The sequence below is a fragment of the Camelina sativa genome, chromosome 9, assembly GCF_030686135.1.
Source record: "Camelina sativa cultivar CO46 ecotype springtype chromosome 9, ASM3068613v1".
In the NCBI taxonomy this organism is placed as follows: domain Eukaryota; kingdom Viridiplantae; phylum Streptophyta; class Magnoliopsida; order Brassicales; family Brassicaceae; genus Camelina; species Camelina sativa.
The window spans coordinates 35,163,867-35,184,738 of record NC_141888.1 but is presented as its reverse complement, the minus strand read 5'-3'; the positions used below and the strand labels follow the sequence as shown (position 1 = coordinate 35,184,738).

At 39.6% G+C, this 20,872-nt stretch overlaps 5 protein-coding genes and 1 pseudogene across 6 annotated transcripts; 5 read left to right on the top strand and 1 right to left on the bottom strand.

Moving 5' to 3' along the window:
- Nucleotides 1–7,350: 7,350 nt before the first annotated feature.
- Nucleotides 7,351–8,233, top strand: LOC104712938 (kunitz trypsin inhibitor 4 pseudogene; annotated as a pseudogene). Its single transcript, XR_015565770.1, has one exon. The product of XR_015565770.1 is annotated as a kunitz trypsin inhibitor 4 pseudogene (transcript).
- Nucleotides 8,234–10,951: 2,718 nt separating this feature from the next.
- Nucleotides 10,952–11,760, top strand: LOC104712935 (kunitz trypsin inhibitor 4). Its single transcript, XM_010429935.3, has one exon. It carries the CDS (start codon nt 10,952–10,954, stop codon nt 11,576–11,578), a length of 627 nt encoding a protein of 208 aa, XP_010428237.1. The 3' UTR covers nt 11,579–11,760.
- A 137-nt stretch (nt 11,761–11,897) lies between these two features.
- LOC104712934 (GDP-L-fucose synthase 1) lies at nt 11,898–13,353 on the top strand. The gene is made up of 2 exons (XM_010429934.3): nt 11,898–12,024; nt 12,237–13,353. Exons 1-2 carry the CDS (start codon nt 12,003–12,005, stop codon nt 13,187–13,189), a joined length of 975 nt encoding a protein of 324 aa, XP_010428236.2. The 5' UTR covers nt 11,898–12,002; the 3' UTR covers nt 13,190–13,353.
- Nucleotides 13,354–13,394: 41 nt separating this feature from the next.
- LOC104712933 (uncharacterized) lies at nt 13,395–16,298 on the top strand. Its single transcript, XM_010429933.3, has 4 exons — nt 13,395–14,139; nt 14,228–14,452; nt 15,153–15,509; nt 15,605–16,298. Exons 1-4 carry the CDS (start codon nt 13,648–13,650, stop codon nt 16,067–16,069), a joined length of 1,539 nt encoding a protein of 512 aa, XP_010428235.2. The 5' UTR covers nt 13,395–13,647; the 3' UTR covers nt 16,070–16,298.
- Nucleotides 16,299–16,485: 187 nt separating this feature from the next.
- Nucleotides 16,486–18,150, top strand: LOC104712932 (nascent polypeptide-associated complex subunit beta). The gene is made up of 6 exons (XM_010429932.3): nt 16,486–16,692; nt 17,122–17,189; nt 17,281–17,429; nt 17,515–17,571; nt 17,660–17,698; nt 17,775–18,150. The coding sequence occupies exons 2-6, from the start codon at nt 17,122–17,124 to the stop codon at nt 17,954–17,956; spliced, it is 495 nt and encodes a 164-aa protein (XP_010428234.1). The 5' UTR covers nt 16,486–16,692; the 3' UTR covers nt 17,957–18,150.
- A 49-nt stretch (nt 18,151–18,199) lies between these two features.
- LOC104712931 (organic cation/carnitine transporter 1) lies at nt 18,200–20,364 on the bottom strand. The gene is made up of 2 exons (XM_010429931.3): nt 19,647–20,364; nt 18,200–19,525 (listed from the first exon to the last, which is right to left on the bottom strand). Exons 1-2 carry the CDS (start codon nt 20,083–20,085, stop codon nt 18,354–18,356), a joined length of 1,611 nt encoding a protein of 536 aa, XP_010428233.1. The 5' UTR covers nt 20,086–20,364; the 3' UTR covers nt 18,200–18,353.
- Between the last annotated feature and the right edge of the window lie 508 nt (nt 20,365–20,872).

Below are 20,872 nucleotides of genomic sequence, written 5' to 3'. Positions count from 1 at the left end.
TTTTATTTTATTATACTTAAATTATACGTTGAGTGGGTCTCTCGTGTTCAACGTCGATTTAATTTACAAGAGTTAATAGAATCAATCGAGAAATAAGCATGCCATGTATGGACCACGATCAGAGTGCTCAAATACTAGATTGAACCGAGTCAAACCTAGATTGAACCGATAAAAATAATAAACTGATCTTTACTTGGATTATCTTTTCTTTCATAGAACGATTATATATAATATTAGAATTTGTACCGCGCAAGCGCGGGATATTGATTTAAAATTTTTTATATTAATATTAATTCTTGAGCTCCAATATAATCATTCAAAGTTTTGAGGGAAAATCGTTATAAATATATGTCATGTGGTAATATTATGATAAATAAACGATATTGATGACTACTTGTTGGGGCTAGAAACAACAATTAGAAGAATAAGTTTGTAAAATGAGATCTGGGCAGACTTTCGGTACAAATCGACTTAGAACTATGAAAAACAACGAACTGGACTTTTATATTCACTTTTTCTATTGATTCGCTCTGAGCTTGATTACATGTCTTGTGTCCTTCACATTCATCTGCTATTTAAACTAAAATTCCTCGAAACCCTTCCTAAACGTCTCGCTGCAATCTCGGCTCCCCAATCCCGATTTCTTCTCCAGGTTGACTTCATCCTCCTGCTCGGGCTTTCCTCCATGGGCCCTTACTGGGCCTCTTTTCCTGGCCTGCGCGTACGCCCTAATGGGCTTATTTGGTGGGCCTTATGATCGTTGAAACCCAACACCAACAATTGCCCCCCAGCCTTTTAACCTATTTTTGGGAGGGTTGAAAGGCGAATATCCAGAGAATCTTTCATGTCGTTTCGGTTTCGCGATCTTCTTCGGGGAAGGGGCAAAACATGCGGAGGCGACTCGTCGAGCTGTTCGTGAGGCCAAGGAGCGGATGTCCCAAGACTACCGGGCGGTGCTGGATTCAGTGAAGAGCAAGTGGGAGAGGAAGAAAGAGCAGACCGCGGTCGAGAGCGATCTCGCAGAGACCGAGTCCAACCTTCTTTTGATCAAGCAGATCGACGAGGGGAGGACATCAATTGCGGAGGAGGTGCAAGTTCTCGAGACGCAGCGGGCGGTCCTTGCGGTTAGGTCCAACTCCTTGGCGGTTTCGGACTTTTTGGTGAGCAAATTGGACCTTCCTCAGATCTCGGAAGACTCGGTCGCGCTCATGGAGGTTGACGCCGGAACCGGGGTCCCGCGTGGTCTGGACGAGCATGGGAGCAACGCGAGTGCCGCGAAGGATCCGGAGGCTGGGACCGGGGAAGAAGACGTTTGAGTTATGGCGTCTTTATTTTATTTATCGTTTTGAACTTGCGTTATTTGCCTGAAAGGGCTTTTAAATCTTTTGTTATGACTTGCCCGGGGGGGTTTTAACCCAAGACTTTATTTCTTTTCGTTTTTTGGAATCAACTGCCTGGAGAGGCATTTAAACCCTTGTTCTTTTCATATTGTCTTTGTTAACTGTTTCGGGTCGAAACGCGTGAGTTCTAATATGTACTCGGGGTATACGGAACTCTCCTAGGCCGGCTTACGGACAGCGGGAAATGTTCCCCGGGCACTTAATTTGTGAACTCCGTAGAATTCACTAAAAATTTGCTATTTGGGGATGAAGTCCTTTGAGGTTTTCCAAATTGGGTAGTGAAATCTTATTTGCTTTCACGTGAGGTCGTGGGGTGCGGACCGTTAGCTAGAGCTGTGCTGACCTTGTTGTTTTTTTTTTGTTTTTGATGAAGTGTTCGAAAAAGCTTGAAACGGTTGCAAGACAGTGCGAAATTCGCATGTGCTGTTTGGTGTCGTAGGTACGTTTATTTGTAGGCAATTTCGTCGCGCCGTTAGAAAGAGTTATTGTTTGTTGATTTGGTATATTTGGTAACGGTGCACCAGGTCATGGTAAAATTCGTGTTTTATTTGGAAAGATTTTGCGGAGCGGATCGAGTTGGGAAGGTGGCTGCGCTCAGGATATTGAGCTGCCTACGTACCCCGTAAGGGGATCAAGCCAGGTCGTAGTTCGATTATTATGGATACCTCTTAGAAGTATTTTTTGAGGTTCATGACGTTCCAAGGCTGGAGCTCGGCTTTACCGTTGCTCTCGTCTACGAGGCGATATACGCCATTGCGAACGACCTCGGTGATACGGAAAGGTCCTTCCCATTTTGCCGGCGTTCTTTTCTTTTCTGTGATCGAACATTCGACGGAGTACTCGGTCCCCGACAGCGAAACGCCGAGGTCGGATCTTCGAGTTATAGAAGCGAGCGATGGCATTCTGGTAATTTTGAACTCGCACGTAGGCTTGTTCTCTCTTCTCGTCGATGACGTCGAGGTGATCGCGCAGCGCTTCGCTATTTTCCTCCTCATTCTCGGGGGAAACAGCTCGGCGAATACTGCCTATGGTAACTTCTGCTGGTATTACGGCCTCAATTCTGTAGGCTAAGGAGAACGTCGTCTCGCCCGTGCTGCCACGCGGCGTAGTTCGTGTGGCCCACAATACTCCGGGGAGCTGAGCGTCCCAGCCTGACTTCGCCGAGATGTACTACTAAAACCATTTACGGTGCTTTTGATGACTTATGGATCTCGGCCAGAGCGGCCCGCTCCTCTTCTGCTCGGGCGAAATTAATCGACCTATGGAGTGCGTCGTCGAGCGACGGGGGTTGTCGAACGGTGAGCTCTTCGCGGAATTTCGAGGTGTACCATAAGCCATGCCGAAGGGCTGCCAGGGCAACCTCGTCGTTTAGGTTGGTTATCCTGGCTTTGGTTGACTTGAAGCGATTGATGTAATCGCGGAGCGGTTCGTCTTTTTCTTGGACGAGAAGCCAAAGGTCTGATTCGGTCACCTTAGCTTGGAAAAAGACTGAATACTGCTTCAAAAATGCCGAGGCGAGCTGATCGAAGCTGTCAATGGAGTTAGATTCCAAAGAGGCGAACCATTCCAACGCCGGTCCCACCAGGTTCTCGGCGAAGTAACGGCAGTAGCCGGCTTCACACTCGTCGTCGGTGAGATAAGCTTTTGTTATGGCTAATCTGAAAGCTCGGAGGTGCGCTCCCGGGTCCGTTATGCCCGCGTATTCGGGAAGGCGGAGCTTGCCCACGTCACGAAGGCGAACCTTCGCGATTCGGTCTGTGAACGGGGTACGCCTTATTTCGGCGATCACGCGATCGATGTCTGGGGCTGCGCTTGTTGCCAGGTGCACCTTAGAGCGGATTTGGGCCATCTTGGCGCTTGCCTTATTCATGTACTCGGTTAGGAATTGCGTGCTGAATGCGCCGCTACTCGGAGGTCCGGGAAGACCGAGATCCTCGGTCGTTATTCCTCGTGACGCCCCATTTCTGAGTTCTCCTGTCGGGACTGGATCCAGTCTCACCGAGGAGCCCTCCAGAGCCCCCGAGGTGCGGAGGACCTGCCCTGCTGACCCGACGTCCCTGGATGGGGAATGCTCGTCACGTCGCGAGCTCGCGTTACCATTTAAGACCGACGAGCTCGGAGCTCCGTTGCTCTCTGACGGCGCGAAAACGGGTAACGTTCTGATCCTGGGCGGGGTAACGTGGACCGCCTCAAAGTCGAGACGAGTCCGGGGAAGCGCTCTTTCCGTGGGATTGGTTAAAGCTGTTCCCGAAGAGTACGCGGAATCCCGATAGGGTCCGAGATTTACGCGAGAAGCGAGCTCTTGTTCATGCCGCTCGATTCTGTTCATGAGGGCCCGATTTGTCGCATCTTGACTTTGGGTCTTATCGATCAGAACGGCGAGCATTCCGCGAATCTCGGACAGATCGTTGCTGACAGGGGTCCCGGAGGAGACCACCGGCGCATGGTGCTGTCCGGGTCGGTTCGTTCCGTTATTCTCTGAACGAGTCCATACTCGGGACTGATTCCTGTTTCCTGTCAAGATCGCGGGGGCCGTGGGAACAACCCCGACGGTAACCCCTGGGTTTGTACTACCGAGATTCTGAGTTTGGGCGGGTCTGTGATGAGTGAGACCCGAACCTCCCAAAATACTTTGGTTCGGTGCTTGATTGTCGTCAAGTGATGAGCCTGTCCCGGGTCTGACTAGATCTGTAACCTCGTTATCGGACTGGGCTGACGCGGGTGCACCCTGGGAAGGTGCACTGATGGAGGTGGATCCGTGGACTGCCGCTGGTGGAGCAGTCTCTGAGATGATTGTGTTAGCGGTGGATGGATCCATTTCGCTGGAGTTCAAAGCAGTCGATTTTTGAGAATAGAAAGACCTAAGTCCCCACAGGCGGCGCCAAGTTGTTAGGGCTAGAAACAACAATTAGAAGAATAAGTTTGTAAAATGAGATCTGGGCAGACTTTCGGTACAAATCGACTTAGAACTATGAAAAACAACGAACTGGACTTTTGTATTCACTTTTTCTATTGATTCGCTCTGAGCTTGATTACATGTCTTGTGTCCTTCACATTCATCTGCTATTTAAACTAAAATTCCTCGAAACCCTTCCTGAACGTCTCGCTGCAATCTCGGCTCCCCAATCCCGATTTCTTCTCCAGGTTGACTTCATCCTCCTGCTCGGGCTTTCCTCCATAGGCCCTTACTGGGCCTCTTTTCCTGGCCTGCGCGTACGCCCTAATGGGCTTATTTGGTGGGCCTTATGATCGTCGAAACCCAACACCAACACTACTTCAAGATCTTTTATCATTAAGAGAGTTTATTTCTTATTTATATTTTATTAAAACATTTTTTAAAGATTTTGATGCTGATCCATTTGTTGATCTAATTGTATATATTATTTATGATTAGATGTTGATACTAACATAATATTATTCTGTATAAATTTGAATATACGGAATCTCATGAATATTGCTTAGCGTAAAGGTAAAATATAATATCATATCGTTATAACATCTTTATCGAGCTTGCTTTACCCATCAAAGTAATTGCAACGTCCCATAAACAACCAATTCATGAATGTGCCTATCTTATTCCACTTTTCATGATTATATGGTTAAACTGTTAAACCCGACTTGAAATGATAATCTATTTAATAATGTATGTCATTTATTTTTCTACAAACTCATTCGTTTCACACAATTAATGAGTTGTCAGAGATTTTAATTTAGTCATGTGTAGTTGTGTATTATTATCTTTTCAAGTTTTAATAATTTATTTTCAAACACTTTTAACTATAATTCTTTCGTCATTATTGATGATGTACTCTTTTTGAAATCTACTTTTTTCTACCTTCTATCGGCTAACATATAACACATATTAGACTGTAAAATGATTTTTAAGATAAATTTATAACTATTTTTTTTAATTACTATCTTTCAATACTTCAATTTGGATTAAAAGCATTTGATTTAATTTATGAAATATCAAATTTTTTTTCCTTTTTGATCATGTTATAAAATAATATTTCACTTTTAATTTTATTTTTCCTGTTTAAAATCTTATAAATAAAATTACAGAAATTTTTTATTCTACCATAATTTTAAATTTTACTTCCATTCTAAAACTTAATAATATATAATTCCATTAAAAATATATTCTACCATAAATTTAAATTTTACTTTTATTCTAAAACTTAATAATACGAAATTACATAATTTTTTTATTATACCATAAATTTAAAATTTACTTCCATTCTAAAACTCAATAATACATTTGAAATTTTAAATTATGATGAGTTTAATAGAAAATTTAGTTATATAATTACCGCTAATAAAAATTATAGTATTGCTTTCTTATTTTAACATTTTATTTATTTTACATAATTTTTTTATTATTTAAACTTTCTATTAATTATAATTAACATAAATATGCACTAAATAAATATTTTAAATTTATTTTAAAGTAAAAAAAAATTGCTTAGGTGGATGTTTTTGTAGATAGAAATGATGATATATAATTACAAGATCAATGGAGATTCTAGTCATAGTTCTTGTTTTCTTGACCTTGGAAAATATTTTATTTGTCTTTTATAATTATGTGTCTTAACCATATGATGCATGTATATGTAAAAGAACTAAGCATAAACGATACATGAAAGAAAGTTAGGTACGAATAGATAATAATATTATTCCAAATTCAGTGTTTTACTTCATATATATCGGGTATATGCTCTATTCTTTTTTACTTTTTTTTTTATGGTTGAATAATAAAATTAGAGTCTCGTTAATCGCTATTTTGTTTGCTCTTTGTTTAATGCTTTTTCGAATTATGATCGAGGGGTAGATGTTCTCTATAGATAGAATATTTGATTCTGGAACAATATAATTAGCCATTACAAACGAAGCCGTTGCACTGGTGCCGGAAGACATGAAAGGATGTGTGAAAGTTTAGAGGAGTGGAGAAATAAAAATTGAATGGTATGCATTATAACATCGGATGGTGAAACTACATGGATCGAGGGTTAAGGAGGAGAGAAACATGTGAAGGTGGATCGTCTTTCACACTGTCGTCGCTAAGCTTTATCAGGTTGAATCAATATGATTTAGATATAGTGTTGGGTATAGAGACTTTGGATGAAATAGTGTTAGGCCTACAGAATTTGGATGAAATCTATTGGATCAATTTATTATTTTTGTAATTGTTTAAAGGGTTTATTAAAATTTGTAAGATCCACAAAATTAAATAAGAAGAAGCTGATGTGGCAGCACCAGGAGTGAGTAAAATTAATTTTATATATATAGATTTATGATAAAATAAATAAATATTGCTCTCATGCTAAATATTTTTTAGACCCACCACCGATCACGATGTGCTAAAATAAAATAAAATAAAAATGAAACATGTGTAAACGTTAAATAATCTTGGTGTTGTTATCCATATCCTCTAAAGAATTGGTCACATCTATCACAAAGATCAACAGACATTTTATAACGAAAATTAAAACTTATAATAACGAGCTTAAACTTACATTTCACATGCGCGCACACACACACACATGTGCCGATCGATGTGCTGACCACTGACCAGGATCAAACTGTTAGAGTATCCGAAATTGCGACCAGCAACGGAATCGAAAGAGTTATGAACTGTGCACAAATGTGATCAATATACTTATATAGTTTTATTAATATATACTGTATATACTTTATATGCGCATGTACAAGACCGAAGCAATATTGTAGAATTAATGCACCAATAGAACTAGCTAGACTAAACTGAGACTTAACCAACAATTAATAATTTAATTACTACATGTTAATAACCAGAGTTGGATTTGAAGGAGCGTGTGGGTGGAAAGTGGAGTATGCAAAAATATTTTTAAAAAATCTTCTCAGATCTGCATGTGTTTAAAACTTTTAAGCTTAATAATAAAAAGTGCTAGACCTATATATACTAAATCAAGCTATATATATGTGCAAAAACCTCCGTGTATAAATTACTGGTCACATTAACTCATATTTTTCGCATACAGTTGCATTTAGATCAAATACAAAACTACAAAAGACCCCAAAAAAGCATGAATCCTCCTATGTTTTACTTCCTTTTTGCCTTAACAACAGTTTTGGCCGCCACTATCGCAAACGCACAACCTGTTCTCGACACCGATGGAGACATCATATTTGGCGGAAGTTACTATGTTCTTCCCGTCATCCGCGGCCAGGGGGGCGGCCTGACTCTCGCCGGCCGTGGTGATCAGCCATGTCCTCTCGACATCGTGCAGGAATCATCCGAGGTTGACGAGGGCATTCCCGTAAAATTCTCAAACTGGAGGTCTAAAGTTGGGTTCGTTCCCGAATCCGCGAACCTCAACATCGAGACGGAAGTCGCAGCCACGATATGCGTCCAGTCAGCCTACTGGTGGGTTGATGAGAATGCGAAGTTTCGCGTGACGGCTGGACCGAAGCCAGACGAACTCGTAAAAGAGTCGTACCTGAGTTTCTTCCAGATCCAGAATGTTTACGACCATTTTTACCAGTTTGCTTTCTGTCCTACTGGTCCTAAAAGTTGCTCCGATGTCGGGGTCTTTGTGGATGAAAATGGCGTTCGACGTTTGGCTTTAACCAAGAGGGCTGACAATACGCCATTCTTGGTTATGTTCAAAAAAGCAAATGTGCCAGAGAACTCGTCCAAGATTATGTCTATTATTTGAGAGAAAAGATTACTAAATGAAAGACAATAATAACAGTCATAACTTTATGAGACTGCTAATAAAAAAAAGGGACTCTCAATATGTGTTTCTCTTTGTTCATCAAATTTGGAATAAAACATATTTCCTATGTTTCTTTTATTATTTCTTCTCTAGTTTAAGACTCAAAATAAAAGTGAAATTAAACAGTAATTTTGTCTCTCCCTTTTTGCTGTTTATAGATAGAAACATTTTAACAACCACATCTATAAAAGTCAATGATCTAACAAGACAAAATTTCTACTACGAATGATAAAACGTGATCCATGCATATATTGTCATAATGAAAACTATTGAAGAAAACTGTGAAAAATAAATATTTATGATGTTAAACTTCATTAGAAGAATGTTCATGTTTATTATAATGAATAGTTGAATACTATAACTCTATGATTTTGTTGTGTTAGTTTCCGGGATTCTGCTTCTGGATTTCTTGTGCTACTCAATACTCATAGAAAACAGATTCTTTTTTTTTTTTATAATAAGATCATATTTTCGAGAAATTAAAGTTGCCAATATCGAGAAAGAAAAAATTCATCACTCGAGCATATATACTTTGGCATCTACCACATGGGAAAACGTCCTATTTCCCCCTCGTAACTATCATATCGTACTAGATACACTCCGATCTTTGACCTCGTTCTATATCTCCCTCAAACTAAACTGCTCCACCTATTTTTACCCGAATCCATAGTTTTATTTTTATTTCCCCATCGGAATATCATATATTATCTATTACCCCATGAAACTTGGTTAATATACGGTTTACTGTTGGTTTACTATTTGACTAACCAACTAATGAACTTATTTAACCAGATTAAACCAAAATTCAACCCAATTACAAAACTAAACCTAAAAAACTCTAAAATCAAAAATTCCCAAATCGATTTGTCTTCTTCTTCCTCTCGTTTTCTTCTTTTCAAAACCCTGCAAACAATCATAAAAAGACAGATAATCAAAACAATGACTTTTAAGTACACATATACCTAAAAACAAATTATTCTGTTTATAAAAGTATATATTTTCGACAATCCAGCGATTATTGGAGAACCAACAAGAAGTCTAACCATATACGCAGATGACAAAAGACCATCTTCAAAGTTGGTTAAGCTAAACTCTCCAGTCTCCCCTGTATCAACACAAAAATAGAGAAAGAGAGAGATCAATAATCGTTTTTAAATTCACACAATCCATAACAAAAATTATAAATTAATTCCACATAGTCACGCTGAAGAGAGAAAGAGAGAGAGAGAGAGATGGACTTTGAAAAATCTACCAAAGAAATAAACAAAATTGCTGAGAGATTGTGATATTCTTTTATCCGTTTGTAGAGAGATCAATATGCACTCGATCCAAAAAACAAAAATCCAGGAATCGTGTCAGTGTTTGCAGATTCAAGAGCTCCTTCATGGAGAATAAGTACATTTTTTTCAGCTTGACTCGTTGTAGACTCCAGATTAGCTATCAGCTAAGCCTAAGCATTGGTGAATATATGTTTTGATTTTCGATATCCTTATTCTTCTCATTCTCTATAACAATTTAATGTTCTTTACCTCAAAATTGTTCATGATTTGTTCTTCTGGTTTAGCCGTTTAGGGTTTTTACAAAACAAATTTAGGGATTTTTGATTTCGAGTGAAGAACATGACGGGTCGGGTTGTATATGTTACTTGGGTTATAAATTGATTTCATACCGGTTTTATGTGGGTTTATAATCAGATTTAATTTCAAAACCATTTAAACCAAAGTCAATGGAGAAATAGCAATAGAATTATGGATTCGGGTAAAAATAGGTAAAGCAGTTAAGTTTGAGAGAAATACAGAACGAGGTCAAAGATCGGAGTGGATATGGTACGATATAATAGTTCCGAGGGGGAAATAGGACGTTTCCCCACCACATGGGGTACATTAAAATTTAAAGTTTAATTCCTGGTGTTATATGACATGCACATGGAAATTATATATGGAAATTTACCTACTTACCTAGATAAAGACAAATACATGACATGTGTGGATTAGAATCAAAGTATTATCAATAATCTCGATTACGTGTCCGTTTTGGTTGGTTTAATCAAATTGAACTGCAATAGACACTAAAAAAAAGCATAAACAAATTGTGGTTTGCATCTTTTTGCAATTTTTCTATATCTGATAATGTAGTTAAAAATTAAAACAACGGGCGAAACATAATCGTTTTTTTAATTTAATTGGAGTTGTAAGTTGTTAGGAATGGTAAAAATCGTATACAGACTAAATCAAACTAGAATAGTATAGATTCAGTTCTCATACTTTAAAAATAAAAATTTCAAGATCCAAATTCCGCACGTCGTGACACATAGTGATCTCGACTATCTAAAGCTAAGAGCGTAGTCCTACTATAGCTCCAGGTTGGATTGTACATTAGAAAAACTCTACACGTTGGTCAATCACTCGGTGTTGGTCGGTTGGTCCGAATGTCTTATCCGTGGTGAGTACGCAGAAAAATTATTTCTAAGAGATTTGTCCAACTCCAAATATAATTAGTTAAAAACTTTGACAAAACTGAGCTTAAGCAAAATAATAATACACAAATCAAAGAAACGTGTGTAGAATGTTGGAAAATATGATCATGATCATGTGTAGTAACGCTAAAAAAAAATCATAAAAAATATTGAGAGTTTAAAGTTTACAAGCTAAAGCATACACTATCAATCAAAGCCGCCTTGCCTAGTCACCATTGGCTATAGTGTGTTTCTATAAATATCACATAAACCCCATATCTTCTTCATCCACAAAAATAACCATTAAGTGGCTATAATTATCCCAAAAACTACCAAAAGCCATGAATCCTACGCGTTGCTTCGTTCTTGCCTTAACCGCAGTGCTGGCTACGAACGCTTATGGTGCGGTTCTCGACATCGACGGAAACATCATATTCCGCGGTAGTTACTACGTTCTCCCAGTCATCCGTGGCCGAGGCGGTGGCTTGACTCTATCAGGCCGCGGTGGCGAGCTATGTCCTCTCGATATCGTGCAGGAATCTCAAGAAGTCGATGAAGGCAATCCGGTAAAATTCTCAAACTGGAGGCCTAGAGTTGCGTTCGTTCCCGAATCACAGGACCTCAACATCAAAACAGACGTCGAAGCCACAATCTGCTTCCAGTCAACATACTGGCGGGTGGGTGAGTTCGACGAGGAGAGGAAGCAATACTTCATTGTGGCTGGTCTTAAACCAGAAGGGTTCGGACAAGATTCTTCCAAGAGTTTCTTCAAGATAGAGAAATCTGGAGATGATGCGTATAAGTTTGTGTTCTGTCCTAGCACTTGTGACTCTGACTGTCCAAAATGCAGCGATGTCGGGATATTTGTGGATGAACTCGGCGTTCGGCGTTTGGCTTTAAGCGATGATCCGTTCTTGGTTATGTTCAAGAAAGCTAACGTGACCGAAGTTTCGTCCAAGACTATGTGAGAGAGGACAAGTCTCAATCTTTACTTTGACTAATAGTATAATACTTATAATAAAACCTCTCTGTTTTCTTGAAAACGAATGAAAAATCTTATCTCTTGTCTGTATTTTTCTAGTCAGTAGCTTGATATTCACGTCACAATATCATCATCACGAGATATGTAATAAAATTTCCTGGTCAACGATTGGAACTGGGTACGAACCGTTTTTAATACATTAAATCAAAACGGTTAGCTATTCAGACAAATGGGCCTGTTTTGGGCCGTAGTACAAATTGGAATTTACGGTTTTATAAGTAACAGTCAACGGTTTAATAAAATCTCTGGACCTAAAAAAAAGTGTTAATCGTGGTGACCAAAATCGTCGTCTACCCGATCTCTCAGATTCTTCTTCCATTGTCAAATCTTAGCCTTTGTCTCTCACGAAAATGGCGGAATCGATCAGCTCAGGTACATCCTTCTTTCTTACTTCTTATGCTTTCCCAGTTGCAAATCTGAATTGAATCTTTCCTATGTCGTCGACATTTGTATGATGGAATCTATGAGTGAATTGTTACGGAAGTAAAAAGCGTAATGGCCAACGTATAGTGATTACTACTGATTAGATTTCGCCAAAACCCTAGTCTTGAATCTCGCAGCGGTTGTTTTTGAAAATTGTGCAGATGTTTCGTTGATGTGTGACAAATCCGCCAAAATCTACGTCGCGGGTCATCGCGGTTTGGTTGGATCTGCCATAGTCCGCAAGCTTCAGGAGCTTGGTTTCACCAATCTCGTTCTTAGAACACACGCTGAGCTGGATCTCACTCGTCAAGCTGATGTTGAATCATTCTTTGCTCAGGAGAAGCCAGTTTATGTAATCCTAGCAGCTGCTAAAGTTGGTGGGATTCACGCTAACAACACTTACCCTGCTGATTTCATTGGTGTTAATCTCCAGATTCAGACCAATGTGATCCACTCTGCTTATGAGCACGGCGTGAAGAAGCTTCTCTTCCTTGGATCTTCTTGCATTTACCCTAAATTTGCTCCTCAGCCGATTCCTGAGTCTGCTTTGTTAACCGGACCGCTTGAACCAACTAATGAGTGGTATGCTATTGCTAAGATCGCTGGGATCAAGACTTGTCAGGCTTATCGGATTCAGCATGGATGGGATGCAATCTCTGGAATGCCAACTAATCTCTATGGTCAGAATGACAATTTCCACCCGGAGAATTCGCATGTGCTTCCTGCTCTCATGAGGAGGTTTCACGAGGCGAAAGTGAATGGAGCAGAGGAAGTTGTGGTGTGGGGCTCTGGAAGTCCGTTGAGGGAGTTCTTGCATGTGGATGATTTGGCTGATGCTTGTGTTTTCTTGCTGGATCGGTACAGCGGGTTGGAGCATGTTAACATTGGTAGTGGTCAAGAAGTGACCATCAAAGAGCTGGCTGAGCTGGTGAAAGAGGTTGTTGGCTTTGAAGGGAAGCTTGGATGGGATTGCACTAAGCCAGACGGGACTCCGAGAAAACTGATGGACAGCTCAAAGCTCGCATCTTTGGGTTGGACACCAAAGGTTTCTCTCAGAGATGGTCTTCTCCAAACTTATGATTGGTATTTGAAGAATGTGTGCAACAGCCAGTAAGTAATCTTTTCTCATATATACAACTGAACTGAGTCTCAGGTAAATCATCAGCTTCTCACCACATTGTGGTTTACCTTTTTTGAGAGATTCAAGAAATTGCTTTTTATCTACATTGACTGAGGAATTTATGATTTGCTTATCGATACAACTTTGTTCACAAGTAATTTGGTTTACCCTTGCGTATGACATGTAAGAAAAGAACCAAATGACAGATAATGAATATAGGCCCAATGGGCTAAAAAAGCCTTATTAAAGATAGCGTGAACAAAACGCACCGCGATTCAAACGTGAAAAATTAAAATAGTGATCCAAACAGAGCTCAAGCCCTAAACGTCCCCTTCGTCTCTCTCTCTCTCTCTGAGTTCAGAGCCCCGCTCAAGTTCCGATACGAAACTCATTTCAAATTAACTGTAATCAAATCAAAACACGGGAGAAAAAAACAACAAATCGCCGGCGAAATGCCTTCTACTCCGGTGCCGGAGACGGTAGTGAGCAACCGCTTCGTAGCTTTTCTCATTTGGCAATCGATACCTTCATCAGCCATCTTCTTCTTCTTCAACCTTTTCCTCTTCTCAACCACTTCAATCATCTCCTTCTTCCTCACATTCCTCGTCTTCCATACCTCGCAGCTTATCTTCTCCGTCTCATTAGCTCTCCTCTCTTCTCCGACTCCAGATTCTCCTCTTTCCCCTTTCCGATTCGTTATCGGCCTTCTCCGTAATCTCTCGGATCCCGAGTTCCGCCGCCGAGCTCGAGTGTCCTTACGCATCGTGCTCTTCGTCTGCGCTACTTCCCTCGCTGGATTCTGCTCCACCGCTGTGTTTTGCTTGTCTAATGATTCGTATGGAGCGATTGGAAGAATAGGGTTTAGAGGATTTGTGACTGGGTTACTCTACGCCGTCCTTTTCGTATTTAAGCAGCGATGGGTTTTGGAGTTTCCGATTATTCAGGTTTTTTGTGTTGTCTTTGCTGCTTGATTCATCAATTTTGTATCTTTTGGCTGATACTTACTTGTGTTTTTTTTTTTTTGCCAAACAGCGTCCACCGTTCTTCAGCTTTAAGATTGGGCTTCCTTCTGCTGTAACACAAGCTCTGAAGCTATCAGGTGTGCTTTATGTGTTGTCAACCATAATGCTGTTGTTTCTCCTAGACTGGTCGGGTGGGCTTGTGTCTGTATCGAGATTCTTGGGTGAGCAGGTCTTATCTTATGCCGGCAGTTTCTGCCTGATTCTCTCTTGGGAAATCACTCACCATATACATAAGGTTAGTTAAGTTTTGATTTGATGATTTGAATCGATTGATATAGTTGGTTGGTGATATATCGGTTTAGATTGGTGGGATAGTGTTTAGTCTGTCAAGTTCCTCGTAACTTTTTTGAGTGAACTTAGAAGAGTTAGAACTCAATATCACTTGACTAGTTCAAAACTTAACTGAGAAACTTCTGAAACGCAACGGCGAGTTAGCTGTGTTTGCCATCAAATGTTGCAGTGATAGTGTTTGGATCTAGTTCCTTTGATTATTTGTGTTTTTATGCTAAATACTTTCTACTTTGGAAGCCCATGTCCAGGCCAAACACTTGCTCCCTGTCCTTTTCTGTATGTGTTTTTGTAAACTAATAGATATTTGTATGAATATGCATACATGATACGTGTATATGCCTTTTTCTATGTCCTACTACTTTGAACATTGTTGAGGGAGACAAGGAATTTATTCATCAACTTTGAACATGCATAGATCTATATGCCTTCTCTGTGTCCTACTACTTTGAAGACAAGGAATTTATTCGTCAACTTGTTTACATTCCCTGGATAGCTTATCCTGCAATAAACACTATGAAGAATCATCTCTGAGTTTTTGTTTTGTGTGTCACTTCTCACTGAATCAAGGAAGCATAAACTTTAGCTGCTTTTTCCAGGTTCTAGATACAAAAGAAGTTAGTTACAATTTTCGTTTTCTTTTCCAGGTTCTGCATACCAAACGGTTCAGTTTTGCTCCTCCAAAAGGATCTGCTGCAGCAGAAACGAATCCAAGCGAACCTCTTCTTACTGCTTTAGAAGGGAGTACTCCAGGTTCCCTTGAGCACTCTCTTGCATACCTTGATCTCTACATGGTGTCTCAGAATAATGTCGACACATGGCGTCGTGCTGCCTTTTTTGAGGAGTCCACCGAGACTTACAAAAGAGTAATCACTCTTTGCTTGAGGCCTTTGGAAGAGCTTGCCTGCAAGTTATCTTCTGGGCTAGACCACACGTTTACTGAAACACCACCAACCGAGTCATATATCGACCCAAAATTTGGCGATTCACTTAAGTCTTTCCAGGTAAAGCGCAGTTCAGATTTAAGCCCTTTTGTATGTGATCATTTCGTCAGGTAGCTGTAACCAAAATATGTCTGCTCTATGTGTGGTATTTGCAGCTTTATGCATGGTGTGCTCAAACAACTGCATCTCTGACCTCAATCTCTCACAAGGAAGACAGGCTTGGAGTAGCACAACTATCTGGTGGGAACACTGATGTTGTCTCGACGCTTCTATCACTATTGCTAGCTATTGAAACATTTATGGGGAAGAAGACTAATCTTCAATCGCCTCAACAAATGATGGGACCTGCTAGTATCAAATGGGCGACCTCGAGTATGGTCAGAAAAGATGTTAAACCCATCAAAAGGAGTATTGGCGCAATGTACTCCTACGCGTATGCAGCCACAGATGTTTTGAAGATATCGATTTACCAGATTCTGTCTACATTCCGCGACGAAATGATTAACAGCGACAAAGCCGGACTTCTTGGTAGAGATTGGATCGGAAGCAAGAAACCACCTTTTGGAACAAACGACATGTTGCTGCAGAAACTTAAGCTCTTCCTCGAGGTCCAAGCTTGATGGAAGATTAGAGAAATGTCTCCTCCATTAAAAGCGGTAACAAGTATCATGATTTCTGAGCTGGAGAAGTAAAGGAACTAGAGTTGTTTTTTTTGTTGTTACCTGATAAAGCCTTTGTATTGAAAAAAATGAAAATCCCTCGATTTTGTTAGAGTTTGGGATTGATCTTCTTATTGATGAGCTACAAAAGTTTATAAGAATGAAACTTTATTGTTAAGTTTTGCAGAAACCTCTCTGTATGTGTTGTGTGTACTTGTAAGTTGTAACACTGCTTAAAGTAAGCTCCAATAACTATCACATTTAACGACAAAAGGAAACAAATTTATATATTCGGAATCTGAAATGGGCCAGAAATTAAGGCCCATGGTCCAAAAAATTATTAAAGGAAGAGAGATCTGGGCCGTTGGATGATGATTATTAAATAATAATATAGTGAGTTAAAGTTAAGATTGGCTACACACATTACACAACAGCACATAGCATTTTTACTTAAAGGGCAAAGGCAAAACCCTCCAGCGCCGCTTGGATCTTTCTCTCTTCTCTCTCGTTCTCACTCTCTCTTCCCTTATCTTCTTCTTATACCCTTTCGACCAAGGAAGAACCCTAGAAATCCATTTATCAAGGTAAACCCACTTCACTAAATCCTTCTTACTTTTTCATTTCGAAGGTATCTGATTTAGCCGAAGGTTCAAGATCAATTTCTTTTTTGTCTTCTTGATTCATATATAGTTCTTTATTGATTAGATATACTGTGTTTGTTATTGATTTATATAGTTTTAATCAACTGTTTTGTAAGTTAGTAGTAGTGTGTGTATTGGATACTTAAATCGATTGATTTAAAAATTGAAACTTTAGGTTAAGCTCATTGTAAAAATACGAGCTTTGTTCTTCTTTACTTCACTGTGTTCTAATCTTAGTGTATCCAATCCTAAAACTGATTGATTTTTTTTAATCTAATGTAAGTATTAGTTATTGAGTGTATTAATATGCAAACGTCTTAGACAACATTTTGGGCTAAATGGATTTAGCTTTGTGTGTTTTTGGGTACACAGATGAATAGGGAAAAGTTGATGAAGATGGCTAACACTGTCCGCACTGGCGGAAAGGGTACAGTAAGAAGGTATGTCTTTTCTTTTTTGAGATTGGTTTTTTTGCCATTTACATGTTTGATTTTCTTCTCTTTTAACATATTTTTGAATCTCTCATTTCAGAAAGAAGAAGGCTGTTCACAAGACCACCACAACCGATGACAAGAGGCTTCAGAGCACTCTTAAGAGAGTTGGAGTGAATTCAATTCCCGCTATTGAAGAAGTTAACATCTTTAAGGATGATGTAGTGATTCAGTTCATTAACCCTAAAGGTAAAAAATCCAAACTTTAAATATCAGGAATTGATAAAAACTTTCATTTTATTTAATGTTCATTATCTCTCTGTTTCTATTACAGTTCAAGCTTCCATTGCTGCTAACACATGGGTTGTGAGCGGTACACCACAGACTAAAAGTAAGTCTTGTATCCACCACAGATGATCCAATACTCTTTTCGGTTTATGCATTGTCTAATTAATCTCTGAATCTTAATTTTCTTGCAGAGTTGCAAGACATTCTTCCTCAGATTATCAGCCAACTTGGTATGCACCCTTGTCTTTGAAATCCTTACCCAAACCAGTAATCTCTGAAGTTAACAGTTTGCTTTGATAATCTCAGGACCTGATAACTTGGACAACCTGAAGAAGCTAGCAGAGCAATTCCAGAAACAGGCTCCAGGTGCAGGTGATGTCCCAGCAACTATCCAAGAAGAGGATGATGATGATGTCCCAGATCTTGTAGTGGGAGAGACTTTCGAGACTCCTGCTGCTGAAGAGGCACCTAAAGCTGCTGCTTCTTAGAAGAGGAAGAAGAAGAAGAGCTCACCTGCAAAACCCCATCATAAAATGTTTGTCGCTCTACCTTTTTTGAGCACTGTCAGATTCTTGTTTTCTCTAATGCTTCCCAACAGACAGACTCGGTTTTATTATCACTTGATGCTTTTTGGTCCGAACAGCAATTTTCCTTTTATTGAGGTTAGATCGCTTTTTGTTTACCACCTTTTCAATATGAGTTACTTCTAGGTTCTGTCTCTTCAAACACACTTTTTGCAACACAAATCTTGGTTTTTGATTAACGATTTCTTGAGGTGAACAAATCAACAGGAACGTACATTTAAATGGAAATTTGAAAGATTATGCATATTCCCAATTATTGAATGTAAAAATTCCATAGAAACAACAACACTTGTCAATGCAATCAGGTAATCAGGACAGTCTTGTTTTCGATCTCTTCTGCTTTCCCCTGCTGCGCTAGCGTTTCGTAAAGCGGAGCATTTCGTGTTTCTCTTAGCCAGATACTCACTACACCGCTCAACACAGACGCAACACCAAAGACGATAAACGACATCATTGCGCTTTCCCTTCCCAACGCAACTAGCAGCGGTGCAGCAGACGCTCCTAGCATAAACGCCTGACGCAAAAGCGATACTGCAGTGTTCCTCACGTTCGTCGGGAACAGCTCAACGCTGTAGACATACATGACGTCGTACGCTGTCGATGATGCCATGAACCCGACAGCCTCAACTGCAAGTTGTAACCATTTCGCAATAGATACCGCACGGATCACACGGTGAAGCGAGAGAACCGCGCAGAGCAGGCACGCTACTCCAGCGAGGTATGATGAATTCGAGAATAGTGGACGACGGTTCATGACCCCGAGGAGGAAACTTCCGATGAAAACCGCTGGAAACTCCATGAGAGCGTTAACAGCAACAGTTAGATAAAGATTGAAATTGAGGTTCTCAGCATTTAGTTGGATTCCGTAATAAACAAAACCACTTCCAAATCCAGCCAACATAACCAATATGATTCTCTTCACTGCCCATTTCGTTTTCCAAAACTTCTCTGATGACGAAGTTTGATCATTTCTCTCAGGAATTGGATCGACTAGGCTAAGATCCGCGGGAAGTTGTTTCCCGTTACGCCTCGCGAGTTTCTTCAAGATCACCATGGCTTCTTTGTTACGTCCCTTGACAAGAAGCCACCGAGGAGACTCATAAGCAAAAGGCAAGAGACAAACCGCGTATCCAAGTGGAAGAAAGGATATGATCCTGTAAAGATTCCTCCATGACTTCCTCTCCAAATAAGCCATGAGTGGCAGAGATAGAAAACCTAACGTGAAGAAGAAGAAACCGTATTGCCCTACTTGACCTCGCCATTTTTTACCGACGATCTCGGTGGCTAGTACGATACAGCAAGACCCGATTCCTGATCTGAAAAACCCGTTGGCGAAACGCAAGAACGCGTAAACCCAAACGTTAGGTGAAAAGGAGATGGCAAAGGCCGTGACAAATGTTAACACACAAGAGAGTAATAGTGTCTTTTTTCGACCAAACCACGAGTCAGCCAGATATCCATACACACCAGAACCTGTTAAGAAAAAAAACAAACAAAAGAATCATGTAAATAACTCTTACCAAACCAAAAAAGATGGTTACACTGTCCACACCGTAAATACCAAACTTTAAAAACTAATAAATAGGATCCTTACCGAATAAAGATCCGATGAAGAATAGAGTGGAGGGAACAGCCACAAGAAATTTATGTTGACATATGAGATTCCACTCAGAGACAATAGTGTCACTCGTTGATCCGTTCCATTCCCATTCTCCTCTGGACAAACCACACAACGCGGCTCCCTCCACGATGGCGCCGGTAGCAAGAATCCTCGCAGCGGGCTGAGCGTCGGAGAAAATGGAAACAAGAGTTGTCTGAGCATCGAAGACCCAAGCGATAGAGACCAAGAGAACATGCACGATCTGAGCCAAACCAAGTGCTCCTATGTGTTGCTCGATCACCTCGTCAACTGTGAGTGCGTACCTACTGTTTGGTTGATTTGTTGCTTCTCCTTTCTCGGATGCTGATGAATCATTTGATATATTTGGTGATGTCTCCATGAGCTTTGGAGCTTCTTGTTTTGAAGGCTCCATTATTTTGTTTTGTTTATGTTGTTTCAGGTGGAATTTTTTTTTGTTTGTTTTGTATGAAATTTATGTTTGTTTGCTTGATTATATGTCATATATATATACACATGGTCAGGGAGTGGTTTTGTATCCAATTTATCACTCTCGAATAAAAAAATCTATTCAAAAGTGATGGTGCTTAACTAGTCATTAAAATTTTTGTATATATATAAACAATTAAATTTCTAAAAACCTTTTTCCAAAAAAAAAATAAAAAAAAATTCTAAACCTTTTTCCAAAAAAATCTTCTTATATTCTGTATCTAGGCATATTATTTGTTGCGTTTGTGGTACACGTTCATTTATAACTTTGAATTCAGTTATGTTGAACAAATTTTTTTTTTTTTTTTTTGGATAAACAGTTATGTTGAACAAATAAACTTTAAATTTGTTAGCGAACTCTCTCTCTTTTGCCTTCTTTTTTCTTATATCTTTTCCGTACTTTACTTTCATCTTTTTTGTTTTCTTTTTTCATCTTTTTGTCTATGTAACTCATTTTCTTTTTGCAACAAACGTAACTCTTTAGTTCCCACTAATTTTAAAAATATTGAAAAAAAAAAGAAAATTAAGAAACGACAAAACTTACGGTTATAATGCATGATGCATGAGTAAAGAAAGAGAACAAAAAAATTATGATGCATGCATGAAGACAACACATAGCTAAAATTACAAATTGAGTAATATGATGTGTAACCAATGCATGTGGATTGTAAAACCATAGATGGGGTTTGATCAGGTACTTGTCAGACATTGTT